This window comes from Lithobates pipiens, unplaced genomic scaffold (assembly GCF_037356315.1).
Source record: "Lithobates pipiens isolate NorthernLeopardFrog02 unplaced genomic scaffold, aLitPip1_a1.2 Scaffold_16, whole genome shotgun sequence".
In the NCBI taxonomy this organism is placed as follows: domain Eukaryota; kingdom Metazoa; phylum Chordata; class Amphibia; order Anura; family Ranidae; genus Lithobates; species Lithobates pipiens.
Window position 1 is genome coordinate 404,326,334 of NW_027507748.1, and position 21,116 is coordinate 404,347,449.

At 37.8% G+C, this 21,116-nt stretch overlaps 1 protein-coding gene across 2 annotated transcripts in view; it reads left to right on the forward strand.

The window, feature by feature from the left end:
* Nucleotides 1-2,070: 2,070 nt before the first annotated feature.
* LOC143983097 (uncharacterized) overlaps nt 2,071-21,116 on the forward strand; it is a 55,624-nt gene continuing 36,578 nt past the window's right edge. Inside the window, exons 1-3 of one of the 2 annotated variants that reach the window (XM_077482364.1) lie at nt 2,071-2,198; nt 9,590-9,702; nt 19,628-19,661. In XM_077482364.1, the coding sequence (XP_077338490.1) occupies nt 9,609-9,702; nt 19,628-19,661 (128 nt within the window). In that variant the 5' untranslated portion in view covers nt 2,071-2,198; nt 9,590-9,608. Of the gene's footprint in view, nt 2,199-9,589; nt 9,703-19,627; nt 19,662-21,116 lie in introns of those variants that run through there. The other variant, XM_077482365.1, reaches the window with a different exon arrangement.

Below are 21,116 nucleotides of genomic sequence, written 5' to 3' on the forward strand. Positions count from 1 at the left end.
CGGATCCAGCGTTGTCTCCCCGCTGTACGAGCGAGACACGGATCTATCATGGACCCGATCTCCGTTCCCTGCGAGCGTTGCGACGCACGGGGACAGAGATCGGCGCCAAATTCAAAAAGTGAAACACACAGTATACATACAGTATAATGTAATCTTACAGATTACATTGCTGTATGTAAATATTTCACATCCCCTTTGTCCCTAGTGGTCTGCCCAGTGTCCTGCATGCAGTTTTATATTATAAAAACTGTTCTTTCTGCCTGGTAACTGGAGATTGTCCATAGCAACCAAACTGTCACTTTACATCAAAAATAGTTTTAGACCAGCTAGAAAACAGCAATAATAAATTGGAATCACTCGCAGAATTGAGCGGTAGTGATTTGTGGGGAGATCCGTCATCAAATACTGAAAAGTAATGACAGTGACAATTCTGCAACTGAGCAAATTTCAGTTACATTATTGAATAATTTTTATTATTGTTATATTATTATTTGGTACAATTATTTATAGTTATTTATTATATTATAATTTATGATTTCATTTTTCAAACTTTATCATACCCGGGATGTCTGCTAGACTCTGGTTTGGACAGATTTAAGAGAGTTATTCCTAAGAATTACAGAACTACAATAAAAAATGCCAAATTTTCAAGCAAAATAATGGTACCGCTTTTAGCACCTAAAATCCGAAATAATCGTACCGCCAGGGAGGTTAAAGGACAAATCTTACCTTAATATAGTCCTTCTGCAGGACCTGAATGATGGCAGAACAGGTCTCTGGAATAATGATCCCCAGAGCCTGGGGGGAAATGCCTGTAGAGAACTTGAGGTCCTGAAGGCTTCTCCCTGTCGCCAAGTACCGCAACGTGGCAACCAGCCTCTGCTCCGGAATGATGGCTTGCAACATGCAGGTATCCTGCCTGCTGATATAAGGGGTCAGCAAAGCCAACAGAAAAATGGGGTCCGTCATCCTGAGATAATTCCTGAATTCCTGAAATCATCAGGATTATTCTCCCGGATCTCACGAAGCAAAGGCATGTGCGAGAATTGGTCACTCTGGAGCAACCAATTCTTGCTCCATGAACTCCTCCTTTGCCCATGTCAAAACTAAAAGCCCAACACCAAGCCCCTGCACAGCACAAACTCTACGACGAGTACGTACACGCAACATGGCTTCAAAGTGGTCGGCTGGTCTGAACAGACTAACAGAAAGCACCGGTAAACAGCAAGGCCTGAAAGAACAAACTGAAAACCAGAAACGAGCGAACAATAAGCACTAAGAATCAAAGTGTACTATATAAATATAGGCCGCAATGGCAAACAAATGTGAACTGACTACATGCACTGATAAGCAGATACGCACCAACAAGCAGAAACTGTAGAGCAGTAACAATCTGAAGCCCAAGTCTGAAAAACGCGAATCATCTCTAACCAAACTTCTACTAACACACGATAAACACAAGATCAGCAGAAGGAGCCCAAAGGGTGCCACACGTGGTGCTGAACTTCACTTTTAATCACTTTTATAGTCCCGTTGATGTATTGAATAGTGTCCCCCATCAGATAGTGTCCGCCCTGTACTATGCTTTTGCAGTATGGAGGACAAGGACATTACGAAAGTCTCCGAAGATGAATGGCGCCAGCGCCGTGAGTCCAGGTTCAAGCGGATTTTCCGACAGCTTTGTCTGACCGCGTGTATGCAACACAAGTTTCGGTCAAAATCCGTCAGAAAAAATCAGACGGATTTTGTGGTCGGAATGTCCGACCGTGTGTACAAGGTAATAGTGTGTATGGGGCTTTACAGGTTTGTTGGATGTTTGGTAACCTGCTGCATTGTCTGATTCTCCTGCTGGTCTCTACAAATCGCTTTAAGATGTTAAAGGGATACATCATTGGTTAACCAAATGTCCTTTCATACTTCATCTAAAAAACATTTTTATTGCACTTTTATATTATTTTGTGCACAGGGAAAATGCAAAAAAAAAAACATAAACATGTCTTAAACTTTTAAACTCACAAAAATATCAGCTGCCAAATCGGCTTTTTTGAGTCATAGGCGTAATGTCCACTTGCAGGCAGGATGTGGCTCACTGTCAGAAGTACAGGAAACTTGGGGCTTAACTTTTTTTTTCTACTAGATCAGCCACCAAACCTACATTCACGATGGGACATCATTAAAAAAACCCTGAATAAAAGCGAGTAAGTAGTAATATAGTAATACTGTTTGTAGCAGTTATTGTATAATGTATATCATTTTATAGCATAGTATTAGAATAGGATAACGTTTTAAAAAAAAATTCTGTGAGTATAATGATTATACACCTACTTTGTAGTAATAGTAAAGTGTTAGCAACTAGGTGATGCATAAAATTTGGAGTTATACCCTTTATTGGTCAAATTATGTAAGTTTTTAAAGACACATTGGGTTTCTTCATCAGATGTTTCTATATTTCCTAACCTTTCTAAAGCTTATGTATTACAAAAATAGTTAAAAAAGATAAACCTTCAATGTTAAACTAAGGACTTCTAATTATCCTGCTGTAGATTCATGTTTCATAGAACATGAAATGAAATTACAAAAGAAACAGCTAGTGTAATTTTTAAAAACTGTGATAAATTCATCTGTAATTTTACTGAGGTAAGGGTGTCCTTCTCCACATTACAATTACCACCTATGTAAAGGAGGCATTTTTCCATTGATCACAAATGTAGAGATGCTGCAATTAATGTAACACTATGTGAGATTCTTTTCTGAACATTATTTTTTGTTTCATTTCATGATTACTACTGAAAATATATTTGTCATAGACATTATAAAAAATGCCTTAGATATCTCGTTATAAAATATCTACTGTGACTCTGATGCTGAAGTTGACCCAGGCTGACTGTCTGGCCCTCTCCCAATTCTTTGCTACCATCTAACCCTTTTTACTCCATCCCTCTTTTTCTCTACCTATTTACTGTCAAGGTAAGATTGAATTATTCATATGTCAGTAGAGGGACCTAAGCCATATTTTCTTATGACTTTTGAAAACTTACAAAAAAAATACATTTAAACTAAAAAATTATCCTCATTGGGTGTCAAATATCCTAGGTATGCCACTATGTTTATGCTTTTTTTTACACCAGTGGTGAGTTGTGGATGTAATAATTTCTAGCAGACATTCCCTGGGATTTGACAATTATTTTAATTGGTTCCATGGCTATAAAGAAATTGAAGCTAATTTTACTTTATCAATGATGTTTATTAAAATTTTCAAAGACAAGAAAGAAATACAATTAACATTGCATGGTAGCGACATATAGATTCTATGCCACTGATCCTCTCCCACACAAAATAGACTAACAATATAACCAAATGGTTAGCAAGTGGTTACTACTGATATATTATTGCAATATAACAAAACCAGAAGATAAGGTAATTTTCAAATTGCTAATTTTACATTGAATGCAATACAACTCTAACCGTCATACCATTTAATAATTATGATAACCTGGGAAAACAGGAGGTACTGCGCCAAAAATTGATTTGAGCAAAGTATCTTGGTTCTCCTAGTATACGCTTCAGCATACATAATCCCTTCTAATTGAGGGAGAGTAATCCCATATTTCAAATAGAAAAATACGACTCCCCCCTAAAACTGATAGGGATGTTCTGCAGTGTATAGAATAGACAGAAAGATCTGAAGACAAAAAAGAAAAAGGAAGTAAGATAGATTATCTTCACTCCCACACTCCTCCAGGGAATGGCCTAAGCCAAACCAGCTCAGAAATCACCTGCAATATAATTGATCCAGGGAAGCCAGACTTTCTCAAACAGTCTTACCTTATCATTCAAATTAGCTAAAAGGCATTCAGTCATCATAATCCAAGAGAGTTTAATTTAGGCAAATTTTAGGATATTTATATACTCTCTTTATAATTCCCACATGGGAAATGCAAGTGACCATTTCAGATACATGATCTTCATGGAGTCAAAACTTCACCATTTTATTTTTCTTGTGCTTCTTTTAGTTTAGTTCACATCTTTATTCATTTTTTTGTTAACTACAGATTTAGGGCTTGATTAGACATTTACTGGCATCTCTAGCTGTCTCCCATAACATTTTAGGAAGAACTGAATAAGGGACAGATGGTAGACAGAAATAGAGGACAGTAGAACAGCATAAGGAGCAGTTTCCTAATAATGTATCGCGTCTTCTCAAGGATCCCAATCATAGACACTGGAAATCTTAAGAAGACGCATTATGCACCAAAAATTTGCATAATTTTGTGTTCTTTGTTAATATTCTCCAAATCTCTAACTTGTTTTTAATACCACCCAATTGGATAAGGGGAGACCAGGCTGCAGATGGCCACGGGAAAAGTCCTTAAGACTAAGCATCAAGTGACACTAACATTTTTAGTGTGCAACTAACTCACAATCTAAAGGGTGAAAAGAATAAGGGAGTTGGAAAATTTAGTAACATATTGATCACCATTGCATAAACAGAGATAAACCTTTTACTCATTATGTACCTCCTCCAGCATTCATGGAATATTAAAATGTGCACTGGGGATAAAAGGATTTCCAGAGGGATAGGCAAGGTCTTTTTTTGTTGTATGTTCAGCTTCATTATAATCATAAGGGGTTCCTATGTGTATTAGCTTTAGGTAGTTTTCATTTAAAGCTGAACTCAAAGCAAATAATTCAATACACAGCTGACCTCTTTTACCTACCAAATGATTTGTTTCGTTGTCCATTTAGTCTTATGATTTACACAACCCTGGCAGGCAACACAGCCAGGTTGGTGTCCTCAATTTTTTTATTTATTTATTATTTTTAAGGCATATATGTACAAAATACAGTACAGTACAATACAAAAAACAATAATTTGCAGTACAACCAGGGAACTTTCAGAAGATGTGTTCCGCCCCAAAAATCTGCCACATAGTAATCCAGAGAGGGGCCCATATCAACTATTGCCCCAGGTCCCAATGTGTACAAGACCAGCAGGATCTCAAGAACTAGTGCCGTAATAACAGAAGGTGTGATTCAAAGATTAAAGATATGAGATGGAAGGGGCCCTTGTACAGATAACATGAGTGGGTCTAGTAATGATGAGCCAGAGTATTATGCAACTGGTTCTAGGAGAATATAAATGAGAGTAGTAATCAGACTTGATTCGCTGTGTCAGAATTCTTCATCCAGGGAGACCAGACTTTTTCAAATTTAGTGAGGTGGTCTCTACTATTATAAGTGGCCTTGTACAATGGTAGAGCGGAATTTATCAAAGACTTCTACTTGCACAGGGACATATTTTAATGTACAGATATAAGAAGTGCAGGGAGGAAAGTTAAATTCTGGTGTGAAGATCTGCTTTAATTTCCCTTTCAGCTTGTAGCATCGGAAGACTAAAATAATTGAAATAATGGTTTAAGGAGGCAGAAACATAACAAATTACTTACAGTGCACAGACCAGATGATCTGATTATCATAAACATTGAAATTCCTCTAACAAATACTGCTTGCTGTCTCATTACCATTGCTTAAAACAATACTGATTACAGTTGCTTCTTTAGAGATGAAACCATTTTCTGCTGAACATTTCATTAGTATTAGGCTTTTTTTTTAATTGGATAATTTTTTATTAAACATTTTTTGTCAATACAAAGACAAATATACAACCATAAAAAATATCAGAAGGAGAAATATCCGATATCAAAACAATAAAATAAACATACAAAACGAAACAGAACAAAGCACTTCACAGATTCAATAAATGTGTCATTCAAACCATAAGACGTTTGTGTATAAGAACAGACTCGCAGGCTATAGCGTACCTGCATGATATAAAGGCAACAGTGATATTACGTATTATTGCCTATACAAACAGTTTTTTGCACTTTAGTAAAATAACTTCACCCCTGTGACTTTGACCGTCATTCACACCATAGAATTAGGGTTTAAATAAATTTTAAACATTTAGGGGGTATTTATTAAAGATGGAGAGTGCAAAATGTGGTGCAGCACTGCATAGAAACCAATCGGCTTCCAGTTTTTATTGCCAAAACTTAATTGAACAAGAATCAACAGTAAATCAACCCCTGTATGACATCAAACTGTGGCATAACATGTCTTCCTAAGAGCTTATTCACATTATCTCTGTTGATCTGCATAGCTTGATGCAGGCTCAATGCAAGGGCACATAGAAAACTATTGTTTTTTATGTGCCCCATCCATACCACAATGGCGCGTAAAAAGAAAAAATAATTTTACACAGTGTTACTCACTACTAAATAAAGCACCACCCTTCACTGCCCCCACACAATGGACAAGTTAAGGGGGCCCAAAAAATAAGCGGTCCACATTATCCTATATTGCTTTCTAAATACTGACATATCCTAGCAGCAATATTTTGATGCATTTGTTACTTCCTACTGCATCCTACAGGACATTGCAGATAGAAATGTGCACTCCTATAGAAATAAGCTTATTTCCCACACCCGCCTAACTGTCCCCGAGCCACCCCCATCAAATCATTCTCTGCAGCTATTACCTTTTGTACCACCACCCACTCCCTTTAGAATGTAAGCTCTAGGAGCAGGACCCTCCCAGACCTTTTGTATCTAACTATACTGTAATTGTGTTGTCCCCCCTATACATTGTAAAGCACTGCGTAAACTGTTGGCGCTATATAAATCGTGTATAATAATAATAATAATTTCCTGTGGTTCAAGTGGTTCAAAGAAACGTTACCCCAGAAATCATTTTCATTGGGAGCTTATTCGCTCAGGTAGTGGTGCAGTTTAGTTTCAAGGTATCTTCTATGAAAATAAATTCACATTGAACTAAATTATGGAGTTATACTTTGATTTTATTACTTCAATGTTCAAGATAAATCAATATTTGGCCCTGCTCTAATTTGCAGCTCACACATTGCGTTTTTCCATATAAAGTGGCATTTTATATTCATAAAATAAAAATCCAGTTACTATGTGATGCACGAGCCTCATAAATTGACCAAAGACTTATTTATCTTTCCTAAGTCAGCCAAACCCTTTTTCCTTTGTGTATCGTGTGCTCCTCCTCCCAGTCACTGAAACTCACAATGAGTAGGACTAGTAGTGGCTAGGTGCTGATTGACAAGTGACAGAATTATGACAGTAACAATGCTCATAGCCACACCCCCGCAACATGTTTTCACTCCCACTGTAATGCAAGCCAGCGCGGCTTACGAAAATAGTGGGACATTCGCTTTAAAATCAGGAGCATGCATCATTGTTGTCATATCATCACAGAAAACTGCATTAGGTGGACTTCACTGGCAGGTTTAACGGCTATTTGTGGGGCTCTGTATGGGAACAAAGAGAAAACTGTAAGTGTGGGTACACATATATTTAATTGGTGCAGCACTTTTTTTTTTTTTTTTCGTGTACCTTTTGCACAACCCATAATTAACACTTATACAGTATATATAATCCATGTCTATTCAGGCTCCCAAAACATGCTAAAGTCTAAAAATTAATATGGACATAGATGTCTCTGTTTTTTGCTTGATGACAAAATATTATATGGGAAATTGTGAAACAATCCAAAACTATTTTGCACATGTGGGGTGGTGCTGTGGACATAGCCTATCTTGATTTTGCAAAGCATTTGATAAAGTTCCCATAATGATCTAATAAGTTGTACAAACTAGGACTTAACCCTTGGGTGGTTCAGTGGATATGCAGTTGGCTAAAGGATAGATACCAGACTGTGACGGTAAACAGGGTGCATTTGGATAGAGGCTAGTCGCTAGTGGTGTACCACAAGGCTCTGTATTATAGCTTGTGCTAGTTCATCTATATGTATGCGATATAACTAAAAGGGTTGGTGGGTAAGGTATGTCTTTTTGCCATTGACACAAAGGTGTATAATAGGGCTGATATCCCTGGAGATGTCTTTAACATGGAACATGATTTGGCATTGTTGAAAGATAAGTCAAAGCAGTGGAAACAGCTGATTAGCGTTGCTACATGTATAAGAACTTAGGGAAAAAGAATCCCTTGATAGAGTACAATATTAGTTGTACAGTGTTGACCAGCACTACAGAGGAAAAAGATTTGAGTATACTTATTTCAGATGATTGTAAACAGTGTGGCCAAGCAGTGGGAAAAGCAAATAGCACTCAGGGTTGTATCATTAGAGGGATCACCACAAGGAACAAGGAGGTCCTGGTTCCCCTATATATAGATCTTTAGTTAGAATGTAGTTTCCAGTTCTGGGGACCTCGCTTACAAAAAGATATTGATAGGATAGAACAAGTCCAGAGATGGGCAACAAAAATGGCGAAAGGTCTAGGGGATAAAACATATCAGGAGGAGCTTCAGCAACTTAACTTAGCGAAAGGGGAGACATGACTGAAACCTTAAATATATCAAGGGGATGAATAAGATTTAGGGTGGCAATATTTTCAATATGAAGCTAAAATCAAGAACACCGGGACATGACCTCAAACTAGCAGGAGAAAAGTTGAAAGCTAATTTTAGAAAGTATTATTTTACCAAAAGATTAGGTAATGTTAAAAAAAATATATATATATTCATATAACAACAATGAAAGCCGTGTTGCACTTTTACTCCCTTACTCCCTAAGGCAGTGGGTTGCATAGGTAAATTAATGGGCTGGTGAGTATCTTAGTAGATAGTGGAGTGGTTTTAAATTCATTGAGAGTATAGGTAACATTTTAATATATTTCTAAGCATACTAGTGAACCGTTCAGTTTTCCAGTCATGTACCATGTGGTATGCCTATCAGTGGTCATGTTCTTGCAAAGTTGGTCTGCTGATACTTTTGAGAGCAGGTAACGAGACCAGGTGTCAAAAAAATGTTGTAGTGTGTAGGTCTTTGTTTCTCAGGGTGCCAGTTCTGTCAATTAGGAAGAGCGTTGCTACTGATTTAAAAAAAAAAGTATTTTCTTACAATTCGTTTTTTTTCTACTTAAGGGTCTGGATCAGATCAGGGAAGACCTTATCTAACCTCCATGTACCTGTGCAGCAATAGATCATGTATAATCTGTTGCTGATTTTTTTCTTTAGTAGTAGGCAGGGAAAAGTTGATCCAGAAACTAGATGCCATTTTAAAAGGATGCCAGGACAAATATGCTTTAAATCAGCTCAGTTTTGAAATGACACCATCAAATGATTAATGCTAAAGTCCCACATTTTTTGTCTTATAGTGCCATATGTTCTTTATTTTGAGCTTATTTGTTTCTTTGTTAGGGCCTGTTCACATCACTGTGTTAGAAAATTCACAATAGTTTTCGGAAACGTGTACATTGTGTTTTTGGCGTGCTTTTAATGAATTTTTACATGTTTTTTTTTCTTGTAATTTTTGTCAATTCCTGTTAATGGTGGTGTCTGTGTTTGTTGGAAATAAGAACATGTGACTTGAAAAAAGGAACTAATTTCATGGGTGAATGTGCCCATGTGCATGAAGCCTTATAGTTTACCTATAGTTATCATTTAATATGTTAAAAAAATATATAACTTAATGATATTTCATGTCCAGTACAGGCAATCAATATTTGCTTGTTACTAAGATCCATATCATTATTCTTTTTCAGGAACAGTGCGTAGGAGACAATGTCCAGCGGTGAACTCTGGCTTGTCGTAGCCATTGTTGTAATGCTCATAAGTCTGGTGGCCTTGGGCATCTGCTGTCGGTTTTACATCAAAGGTCTGTATATAAATTCTGTGTATTTATTTATCATTAATTATTAATCATTAATCATTATCTCCTAACCAACATTGCTTATGAAAACCAACTGCTGTTAAGTGTTGATAGACATGTGACTACATAAGTTTATTTTTTAACTTAGTCAGCAAAGCAGTGTAAAGTGCAGTAATACACAGAAAACAAACAGACTGCTGGTTGAAAGCTAAACAGTGGGGACCTTGAATGGAGAGTAGGGCTGCAACTATTATTATTTTCATAATCAATTAGTTGGCTGATTATTGTTTTGATTAATCGGTTAATAACCTTAAAATGTTTGGTGTATAATTTAGCTAATATAAGTTAAAAAAAAAAAACAATTTATTCTTAAATATCTCTAATATAACTACATGGTTATGGAGCAAAATCTCTAATCCACTCTGAGAATAACATACAGAAGAGATAAACTGTATATACTATTAGAAGAGATATACTATATATACTATTAAAGGCTGAACCTGGTAAATATCATAAGACTCAGAGATCAATTTTTTTTAATTAAAGAAAAAAAAAAAGTTAGACTGTTTTGTTAGATTTTCAAACATAACTGTAATATATTATATGCTGGCCATACAAAACCAATGTCTTCCTTCAAAAAAAATTTAATTTTAAGAACGTTCATTCAATTTTCTAATTGTTAGTGGGGTCAAATCAATGTTTGCTATATAAATATTGATCTGTTCAGTCGGTGCACACCTATGCAGTTGGCTTTTGATCTGTTTCTGCTGTGCGTTTTGATTTTTGAAAATGTGATTTTGTTGCGATTTGCATGTTTGCATTTTTTATGCTTTTTTTTTTTTGGCCAATTTGTTGTTGAGCCGAAAAAAAAAACACAAATTGCTGCAGAAATGCACTACATGCTTTTCTGAAGTTTCTCCGTTAAAGTATATTGAACCAAAAAAGCACTGTTTTGCATTGAAAAAAGTCTTCGACCCTTTCCAAATACGCAGCGGCTGAAAAAAAAAGCATAGATCTGAACGTGTCCCATAGGAAACCATGTTAAATGAACTGTCTTGTGTTTCTGCAAAAAACACATAGTGTGAACCAGGCCTAAGACATTTAGTAAAATAATGGGGTTAAAAAAACTAAAATGAACCCTTTATAGTACAAAAAGAGCAAATCGCTACCGTAAGGGGTTAATTTTTTTTTACTGTGGAACAGTGAAAGTAATATTTACAATAGTGATTATTTGCTCTTTTTGTACTATAAAGGGCTAATTTTAGTTTTTTTTAACCCCATTATGTTACTGGTCGATTAATCAATTATGAAATTAGTAATCGATTAATTTCATAATCGATTAGTTGTCGATTAATCGATTAGTTATTTTGGCCCTAGTGGAGAGTGTGAACAAGTTTTGCTTTTGACTGCTGGTGAACATATTCCAGAGGGTAGTTTTGGGGACATTATTGGTAGGTTGACTAACGTACATAAACCCAAGGTAAGTAGAGTAACAAGTCCTAGTTGCAATCTCGGAACACCCAATAAGAGGATAGTATGTGACCGATCTAAACTACGTGGCGTGTTCACCAATACCAGGGGCCTGGCGGACAAGATGAGTGAACTAGAGCTACTGTTGTACAAGGAGGATTTGGATTTTGTGGGAATTTAAGAGACCTGATTCAACAGCTCTCATGATTAGCTGGCAATCATTCAAGGATATACTCATTATTGAAGGGATAGAGAGGGTAAAAAGGGGGAGGGATATGCCTATATATCAAGAATAATGTACAAGTGATTGTGAGAGATGACATCACTAAGGGAGCTAGGGAGGAGGTGGAATCCTTATGGGTAGAGCTCCAAAGGGATGAAGGGGAAAATAATACTGGGAGTATGCTATAGACCCCTTAACCTGAGGGAGGAGGGGGAGGTGGATCTCCTATCACAAGTTGGATTAACAGCAAGGATGGGAAGTGTTATAATAATGGGGGAGTTTAATTATCCAGACATAGATTAGGAAGAGGGAACCACGCATTTGTCTAAGGCTCGCCAGTTCCTAAATGTCTTGCAAGACAATTTCTTGGTTCAGATGGTAGCCGCACCAACTCAAAATAAATCTTTACTGGGTCTACTGATTACAAACAATACAGATCTGATCACGAATGTGGAAATATGGGGCAATTTAGGAAACAGCGATCACAGGTCAATTGGCTTCAGTATAAATTACACAGAGAGGAAACATAGGGGGAAAACAAAGACACTGAATTTCAAGAGCCAACTTCCCTAAACTGCGAACCTTGCTAGAAGGCATGAATTGGAATAAAATCTTAGGAACAAAGAACACGGAGGAGAGATGGGTTTGCTTTAAGAGCATATTAAATAAGGGCATTAGCCAAAACATCCCATTGGGTAATAGATTTAAAAGAGCCAACAAAAGTCCTGGATGGCTTAACTCCAATGTAAATATGCATATAAAAGCAAAGGAGAAGGCCTTTAAAAAAATACTAGGTTGAGGGATCATCATCAGTATTCAGACTTTATAAAGAATGCAACAAGAAATGTAAGGGTGCAATTAGGACGGCTAAGATAGAACACAAAAGACACATAGCGGAGGAGAGCCAAAAAAATCCAAAGAAATTCTTTAAGTATGTAAACAGTAAAAAGGGAGGACAGACCATATTGGCCCCATAAAGAATGAGGAAGGACATCTGGTTACAAAGGATGGGGAGACGGTGAAGGTATTGAATTTATTCTTCTCCTCAGTCTTCACAAGGGAATCGGGGGGGCTTCAGTAACCAAAACTGCAGTGTCATAAGTATCCTTATGACACATCACAGGAAACACCTCTGTGGTTAACAGAGGACAGAATTTAAATTAGACTTGGGAAACTTAACATTAAATCACCAGGACCAGATGGCTTGCATCCAAGGGTACTTAGGGAACTCAAGTCAAGTAATTGCCAGACCATTGTTCCTAATTTTTACTGACAGTCTACTGACTGGAATGGTACCAGCTGATTGGAGAAAAGTCAATGTAGCACCAATATTTAAAAAGGACCTAAAATACATCCCTTGGAATTACAGACCAGTTAGCCTAACCTCATCAATATTATGCAAGCTCTTGGAGGGGATCATAAGGGACTATATACAAGATTTTAGTAATGAGAACGGTATCATTAGCAGTAATCGGCATGGATTCATGAAGAATCGTTCTTGCCGAACCAATCTATTAACCTTCTATGAGGAGGTGAGCTGCCATCTAGATGAAGGAAGGCCTGTAGACATGGTGTATCTGGATTTTGCAAAAGCATTAGACACAGTTCCCCATAAATGTTTACTGTACAAAATAAAGTCCGTTGGCATGGACCATAGGGTGAGTGGATGGATTGAAAACTGGCTACAAGGGCGAGTTCAGAGGGTGGTGATAAATGGAGAGTATTCAGAATGGTCAGGAGTGGGTAGTGGGGTCCCCCCAGGGTTCTGTGCTGGGACCAATCCTATTTATTTTGTTCATAAACGACCTGGAGGATGGGGTAAACAGCGCCCACAAGCTATAGTAGAATTCTAATGTTTGACTAGTAATAATTATTATTATTACTAGTAAAACAACATTAGAACTCTTCTATAGCCTATGGGCGGAGCATTCGACCATAAATGTCCGCTCGCAGCAATCGTTGTATGTTTTTAGCTGCTTCATCTAATCTTCATGTCTCTATAATGTTGAATCTTTTCTCTCTATGTCCAATAATCTTGGACTAATAGAGTTAGGTTGGACACATTCAACTGCAGGTTCAATAGACACAGATCGCTATTGTCACTGTCATGTAAAATCTTCTATCTATATATATCGAACTGTTGTCGCAACAATACAAAAATATAATCCCCGTCGGCTCTTCTCAACTTTTAACTCTCTGCTTCGTACCCCACCCCCCTCTACCCACTAACTCTCTCACTGCCCAGGAGATTGTCAGTCACTTCAAAGACAAGATTGATGCAGTTCGTGAGGACACCTCTGCTGTGCGTACATCTTCCCCACCCAACATACCTGGCCTAATAGCACATTCAACACTCTCCTCTTTTGAATTGGCTACTACTCAAGAGGTTGCAAAACTTTTCTCAGATGCTCACCTAACCAATTGTCCCTTGGACCCTGTTCCCTCACAACTACTAAGGTCACCCTCTAATTCTATCCTATGCTCCCTCACTCACATCTTCAATCTCTCCCTCTCAAGTGCCACCTTCCCCTCCCCTCTAAAACATGCGTAGATCAACCCCCATACTTAAAAAACCCTCACTGGACCCCACCAACCTGAACAACTTAAGACCTATCTCATTGCTCCCATTCACCTCTAAACTTCTAGAACGCTTAGTCTACAACCGACTTAGCTCCTACCTCAGTGAAAATAACCTTCTTGACCCATTACAGTCTGGCTTTCGCTCGCAGCACTCCACGGAAACTGCTTTACTAAAAATCACTAACGATCTACTAACTGCTAAAACCAACAGCCAGTACTCCATACTCCTACCACTTGACCTCTCTGCTGCCTTTGATACTGTTGACCACTCGCTCCTCCTCAATAAACTACATTCCCTTGGCCTCCGAGATTCTGCTCTTTCCTGGTTCTCTGCCTATCTATCACAGGGCTCCTGCAGTGTCACCTACAACTCTGTATCCTCCTCTCCATTGCCTCTTTCTGTGGGGGTCCCCCAAGGCTCTGTTCTTGGACCCCTTCTCTTCTCTATTTACACCTTCTCCCTTGGTCACTTGATAACCGCCCATGGCTTCCAATACCACTTATACGCAGATGACACCCAAATCTATCTGTCTACTCCTCTCCTCACTTCTTCAGTCTCCTCTCGCATTACTAACCTGCTAACTGACATATCAGCATGGATGTCGCACCACTTCCTTAAACTAAACATCTCTAAAACTGAGCTATTAATATTTCCCCCTGCACATGCCCCCCTCCATGATTTTTCCATCAAAATCAACAATGCAACCATCAGGCCCTCCCCTCATGCCAGGGTACTAGGTGTAACCCTAGATTCTGACTTGTCATTTCAGCCCCAAGTCCAGTCATTGTCAAAAGTTTGTAGATTTCACCTCTGTAACATCTCAAAAATTCGCCCCTTTTTAACAAATGAAACCACCAAGCTCCTCATTCACTCCCTTGTTATATCTCGCCTTGACTATTGCAACTCCCTTCTCATTGGCCTGCCTCTCCACAGGCTGTCCCCTCTTCAGTCTATCATGAATGCTGCTGCCAGACTTATCCACCTTACCAACCGCTCACTGTCTGCCAACCCTCTCCTCCAATCCCTACACTGGCTCCCAATCACCCAGCGAATTAAATTCAAAATACTCACCACAACATACAAAGCCATTCACAACTCTGCCCCGAGCTACATCACCAATCTTGTCTCCAAATATCGCCCAAATCGTCCCCTCCGTTCTTCTCAAGACCTCCTACTCTCAAGCTCTCTAGTCTCCTCCTCCCATACTCGTCTCCAGGATTTCTCCAGAGCCTCTCCAATCCTTTGGAACTCGCTACCTCCACTGGTCCGGCTATCCCCTACTCTAGCTACCTTCAGGCGATCCCTGAAAACTCATCTATTCAGGGAAGCCTATCACGTCTCAAACTAATCTCCTACCACTTCCATCAGCTCATTCCCGACAGTTATAACCTTTTGTATCACCTGCCCCACCCTATCAGATTGTAAGCTCTTCTGAGCAGGGCCCTCTTAATCCTCTTGTATTTTATTGTATTGTAACTGTATTGTCTCCTTTTTATATTGTAAAGCGCTGCGTAAATTGCTGGCGCTATATATAAATCCTGAATAATAATAATAATAATAATAATGAATATGAAAATAAAGCATTTTTTTATTTTGGATCTTTTGGATTTGGGATTCTGCGCATTTTGTTATCGTTTGTTACAACAAACGCGAAAATTCCAGAAATTCGGACGAAAACGAATGCACATATCTAGCATATACCTTTATCAGCTAAAAGTACATTGTTTTTGGAATAAAAGTATATATTTAGCCCTGCCTGGTTTAAGTAGCTGGAAAAGGCTCCACGAGCCTGGCCACAGATACCATGTTCACCCTGTTCCGATGAACTGGCGACCGCAGACACAAATGTCTGGAGGTGGCGTCTTCTCCTGGTTGAGGGAGACGGCAAACAGCCCCCTCCAAAATGCACAGTGACAGTGTGTTCTCTCACACATCCCACTTCAACTTATTTAGTATTTCAGGTCCAGTGTGTCTACTACACACAGGCATTTTTGCTGTTTTTACCATGGAATGATCTAGTCCTTCAATGGTATTTACTATTCACATTTCTTAACATTAGCAAGAGAATAAATCATTGAAAAAAATGACAGTTACACAAAGACATTAATGTGTCTGCTTATTAAGCAGCAGTAAATCACCACTGATAGGATTGCAGACATTGTCAGAGTAAACAGTTCTCCTCTGATTGTTGGTTTATGTAGCAGTGTAAATCACTTCTCTTAAAGTGGATGTAAACCCTTACAAATACCCAGTGAAGTGACTGGCCTCAGGTGATAAACAGAGGTGAAACAAATCCTCCTACATAAGTTGTACCTGCAGCCATCTGACCTCTACACCTGTTCAAAGTGCTGAATTAATAAGCTTGCCTGAGAATTCAGAAAATAACGGGATGGAGTGTTGACATTACACACTGCAGAGCTCACAGATGAGAGCTCTGAGAGCTGATTGGAGGGAAGAGACCCCCCCCCCCCCCCATACAGCTCACAGGAATAGAGCTGAGGCTTTCACTCTACTGGAGATGCCTCCCTTTCACCATTTTCCTCTTGGTGTCAGGAAAGTATGTTAGACGTGACTCATGCTTATAGCAGCAGAACAAAGCAGCAGACAGAAATGGTACTTGCGCTTTAACCACTTAAGCCCCGGACCATTTTGCTGGCCAAAGACCAGAGCACTTGCGCTTGTGCTTGCGATTCGGCACCATGTCGCTTTAACTGACAATTGCGCGGTTGTGCGACACGGCTCCCAAACAAAATTGACGTATTTTTTCCCCACAAATAGAGCTTTATTTTGGTGTATTTGATCACCTCTGCGTTTTTTTTTTTTGAGCTATAAAAAGAAAAATGCGACAACTGAAAACAAAGCAATATTGTTTATTTTTTGCTATAATAAATATCTATCAAAAATATATATAAAATTATTTTTTTCCTCAGTTTAGGCCAATATGTATTCTTCTACATATTTGTGGTAAAAAAAAATCACAATAAGTGTTTATTGATTGGTTTGCGCAAAAGTTATAGCATTTACAAAATAAGGGATAGTTTTATGGCATTTTTATTAATATTTTTTTTTTTACTAGTAAAGGACGGCAATCAGCGATTTTTATCTTGACTGCAACACTATGGTGGACATGCCCGACAATTTTGGCGCGATTTTGGGATCAGTGCGATTAAAATTGCATTGATTACTGTGTAAATGTGACTGGCAGTGAAGGGGTTAACACTAGGTGGCGCTGTTAGGGGTTAAGTGTGTCCTAGGGATGTGTTCTAACTGTAGGGGGGGTGGGCTATGTGTGACACATCACTGATCTTAGCTCCGGATCACAGGGAGCTATGATCAGTGACAGTGTCACTAGGCAGAATGGAGAGATGCTTGTTTACATTAGCATCTACCAGTTCTTCCTCTCCGTGAGATGATCGCTGGTATCCACGGAGCTCCCGGCCAGTGCGCACGCGTTGGCATGGCCCAGCCGTGCCATTCTGCCGACGTATATTGGTGTGCGCTGGTCGAGGAACCGGTTAACCTCCCTGGCGGTAATCCCAAGTCTGGCTCGGGCTGGGATTTCAGTACCACGAGCGGTAACCCCAAGCCAGACTCGGGATCGCATCGCTGGATACAGGGAGAGTTACTTACCTTGTCCCCTGGATCCAGCGATGTCCCCCCGCTGTGTGTGCGAGCTGTCCTCCGCTCGATTCACACAGTGCCCGAGTGCCGCAGAGCTCCGTTCCCTGCGATGTTACGATGCACGGGAGCGGAGATCGGCGCCAAATTCAAAAAAGTAAAAACACACAATACACATACAGTACTGTAATCTTACAGATTACAGTACTGTATAAAAAAATTACACATCCCCTTTGTCCCTAGTGGTCTGTCTAGTGCCCTGCATACACTTTTATATTATAAATACAGTTTTTTTCTGCCTGGAATTTGGAGATTGTCCATAGCAACCAAAAAGTGTCCCTTTATGCCAAAAGTGATTTTAGACCAACTAGAAAACAGCGATAATAAATTAGAATCACTTGCACAATTGAGTGATAGCGATTTGTGGGGAAATTCGTCATCAAACACTAAATCTAATGACAGCAACAATTCTGCAAATTAGCAAATTTCTGTGTTTTTGGATTTGATTACATTATTGAATAATTTTTATTATTATTTGTTATCATTATTTCTAGTTATTTATTATATTATAAACTTTATCATACCCGGGATGTCTACTAGACTCTGGTTTGAACAGATTTAAGAGAGTTATTCCTAAGAATTGCAGGATTACAATATAAAACGCCAAATTTCCATGCAAAATAATTGTACCGCTTTCAGCACCTAAAATCAGAAATAATCATACCGCCAGGTAGGTTAATTGAGACAAGTAAACACTATAGAGGGGTATGCTTTGTTCATATTTCAGTAACATGAATGAAAAAGTGAAAATAAAACAACATTCACCCATCAACACCCACACATTGAATCTGTGAAGGTAAAAAACAAAAAAAAAAACTTGAGCCTTTATAACCACTTTAAATATCAATATATATAAAGCATCATATCATATGGCCCTTATACAGGTATACACAGTAGTATGCCTTTGTGAACAAGACTGTATATTTATATATGAATATATATGTTTAGATATCTATATAGTGTGTATATGTCATATATATATATATATATATATGTATATATATATATATATATATATATATATATATATATATATATATATATATATGTATGTATGTATATATATATATATATATATATATATATATATATATATATATATATATATATATATATATGTATATATATATATATATATATATATATGTATATATATATATATATATATATATATATGTATATATATATATATATATATATATATATATATATCTCAGTTACATAAGCCCCTAATGATTTGAGATGATCTGTGATCATCAAGATGGATCTAGGATGGCAACAACATTCCACTTGGAGAAAAGGGCCTGAATAGAATTTATTGGGTAAGAAATTATGGATTCCATGAATTTAGAGGGGTGAACTCGAACAAACATGTAAACCCATTACATTGGAATGTGCATGTTCAGGAATGAACTAGCAAAAAAAAAACACTCGGATTAGTTTTAAAAAAGAAGCATAAGTCTAGAAGCTACTGTATATGTAGAGATAGGGGGGTTGATTTACTAAAGGAAAATGGACTGTTGCACTTTGCAAGGGAATTTTCTCAGTGAATGAGTTGAAGCTCTGCTGATTATTTCTTTTTTTGTATGTAGTTGTATATTCCTTGAAAAATTAAATATGGGTATAGCATGTAACATGTTACAAAAGGTGAACTTATCCTTTTAAAAGTCAAGCACTGGCAAGTAACTAGTAATTTCAGAAGGAGGTACCCCTGTACAGTCATGACGGGTGTATTTTAAGACATCAGCACACATTGAAAAGATTGTTTACATTGAGTTTCCCTCTTTCACATGTATATTTAAACACATGAAGCATCCTTTTTTGGTTCATGGCTCTAAAGTGGGAAGCTTTATATTGTTTCATTCCAAAAACAGCATCTAATGATATCTTAATGTAAAGGAAATAAAAATGATAACATTATGTAAAAATATACAAGTCCATGCTGAGATATGTCATTGATTTTATTTATTTTTACACAGAAAATTGGATTTGTAAGAATGGAAGTACCGTCATGTAAGTTTCATGTTTAGTAGAGTATTCTGTTGTCAGACTTGCGCTGCTTTAAAGCAGAGTTTGCTTCCTCTGCATATAAAGGTCACTGTGGGCAAGATCTAGCACATAGCTTGCAGCTCAGGTCAGGAAATCAGTCTGTTTAAGGCCACATATTTCCTGTCAGTATTTGGCTCTCTCGTCATTGACTGGAGGAGAGGGCCGGGGAACGTTTGTGCCTCCTGTACCTAGAATGAGAAGAAACCTGCACTGTGAACGATATGTAGGCTGTCATTGCTGACCCCCACTAACATTTCTGCATCCAGCCTTGGTATTTTATACACCGAACAAGAAAGTTAAGTCAGAATGAAGTAAAAATTCTTGATCTGGATGCCCTTTCTGGGCTTGTTCTACAGTACACAAATGTTGGAATAAACACCACAAAGGCTAATTCACTAGTATTTATTGCATGCGATATTTGTGATATATTTTATGCAATAAAGCATAGTGAAAGATTGAATTTGAGGTAAATATCACAAAAAAAAAAAAATTATACTGTGCAATGTTATGTCACACTTCAGATGCACGCTTGACTTTTTTGACATCACAGCTGAATTTGTATCAATATAGTTCTTCCTTATTAAAAAAAAAAATTACTGCAAAAAATGTCAATTCACTAAAAAAACACATTGGTTATCTCATGGTATAAGTGGTCAATATTTTAATATTGTACATAATAACAATGAGGTAAATTTTGAATTGGTCAGTAAGTTTAAAGAAAGCAATGGGGGTTATTTACTAAAGTCAATTCACTAAAAAAACACATTGGTTATCTCATGGTATAAGTGGTCAATATTTTAATATTGTACATAATAACAATGAGGTAAATTTTGAATTGGTCAGTAAGTTTAAAGAAAGCAATGGAGGTTATTTACTAAAGTCAATTCACTAAAAAAACACATTGGTTATCTCATGCTATAAGTGGTCAATATTTTAATATTGTACATAATAACAATGAGGTAAATTTTGAATTGGTCAGTAAGTTTAAAGAAAGCAATGGGGGTTATTTACTAAAGCCAAATCTACTTTGCACTACAAGTGCACTGAAAGTGCACTTGGAAGTAAAGTCACTGTAGATCCGAGGGGGACATGCAAGGAAAATAAAAAACAACATTTTAGCTTGCACATGATTGGATGATAACATCAGCAGAGCTTCCCCTTCAGATCTAAAGCGATCTACAGCGCTTGCACTTACAAGTGCACTTTCAAGTGCACTTTCAGTGCACTTGTAGTGCAAAGTGGATTTGCCTTTAGTAAATCAACCCCTATGTATCAGTGTGAAAATGTTATGCCCTTAGTTTTGGAATGTAAATAAGGCCTCATTTCACATAGGGAGATTACACTCGTTTTACCGACAAGGGGATGCACAGGTTTTTCATGCATCCCCGTGCCAGCAGTCCCATAGCTATCTAGTGGGAT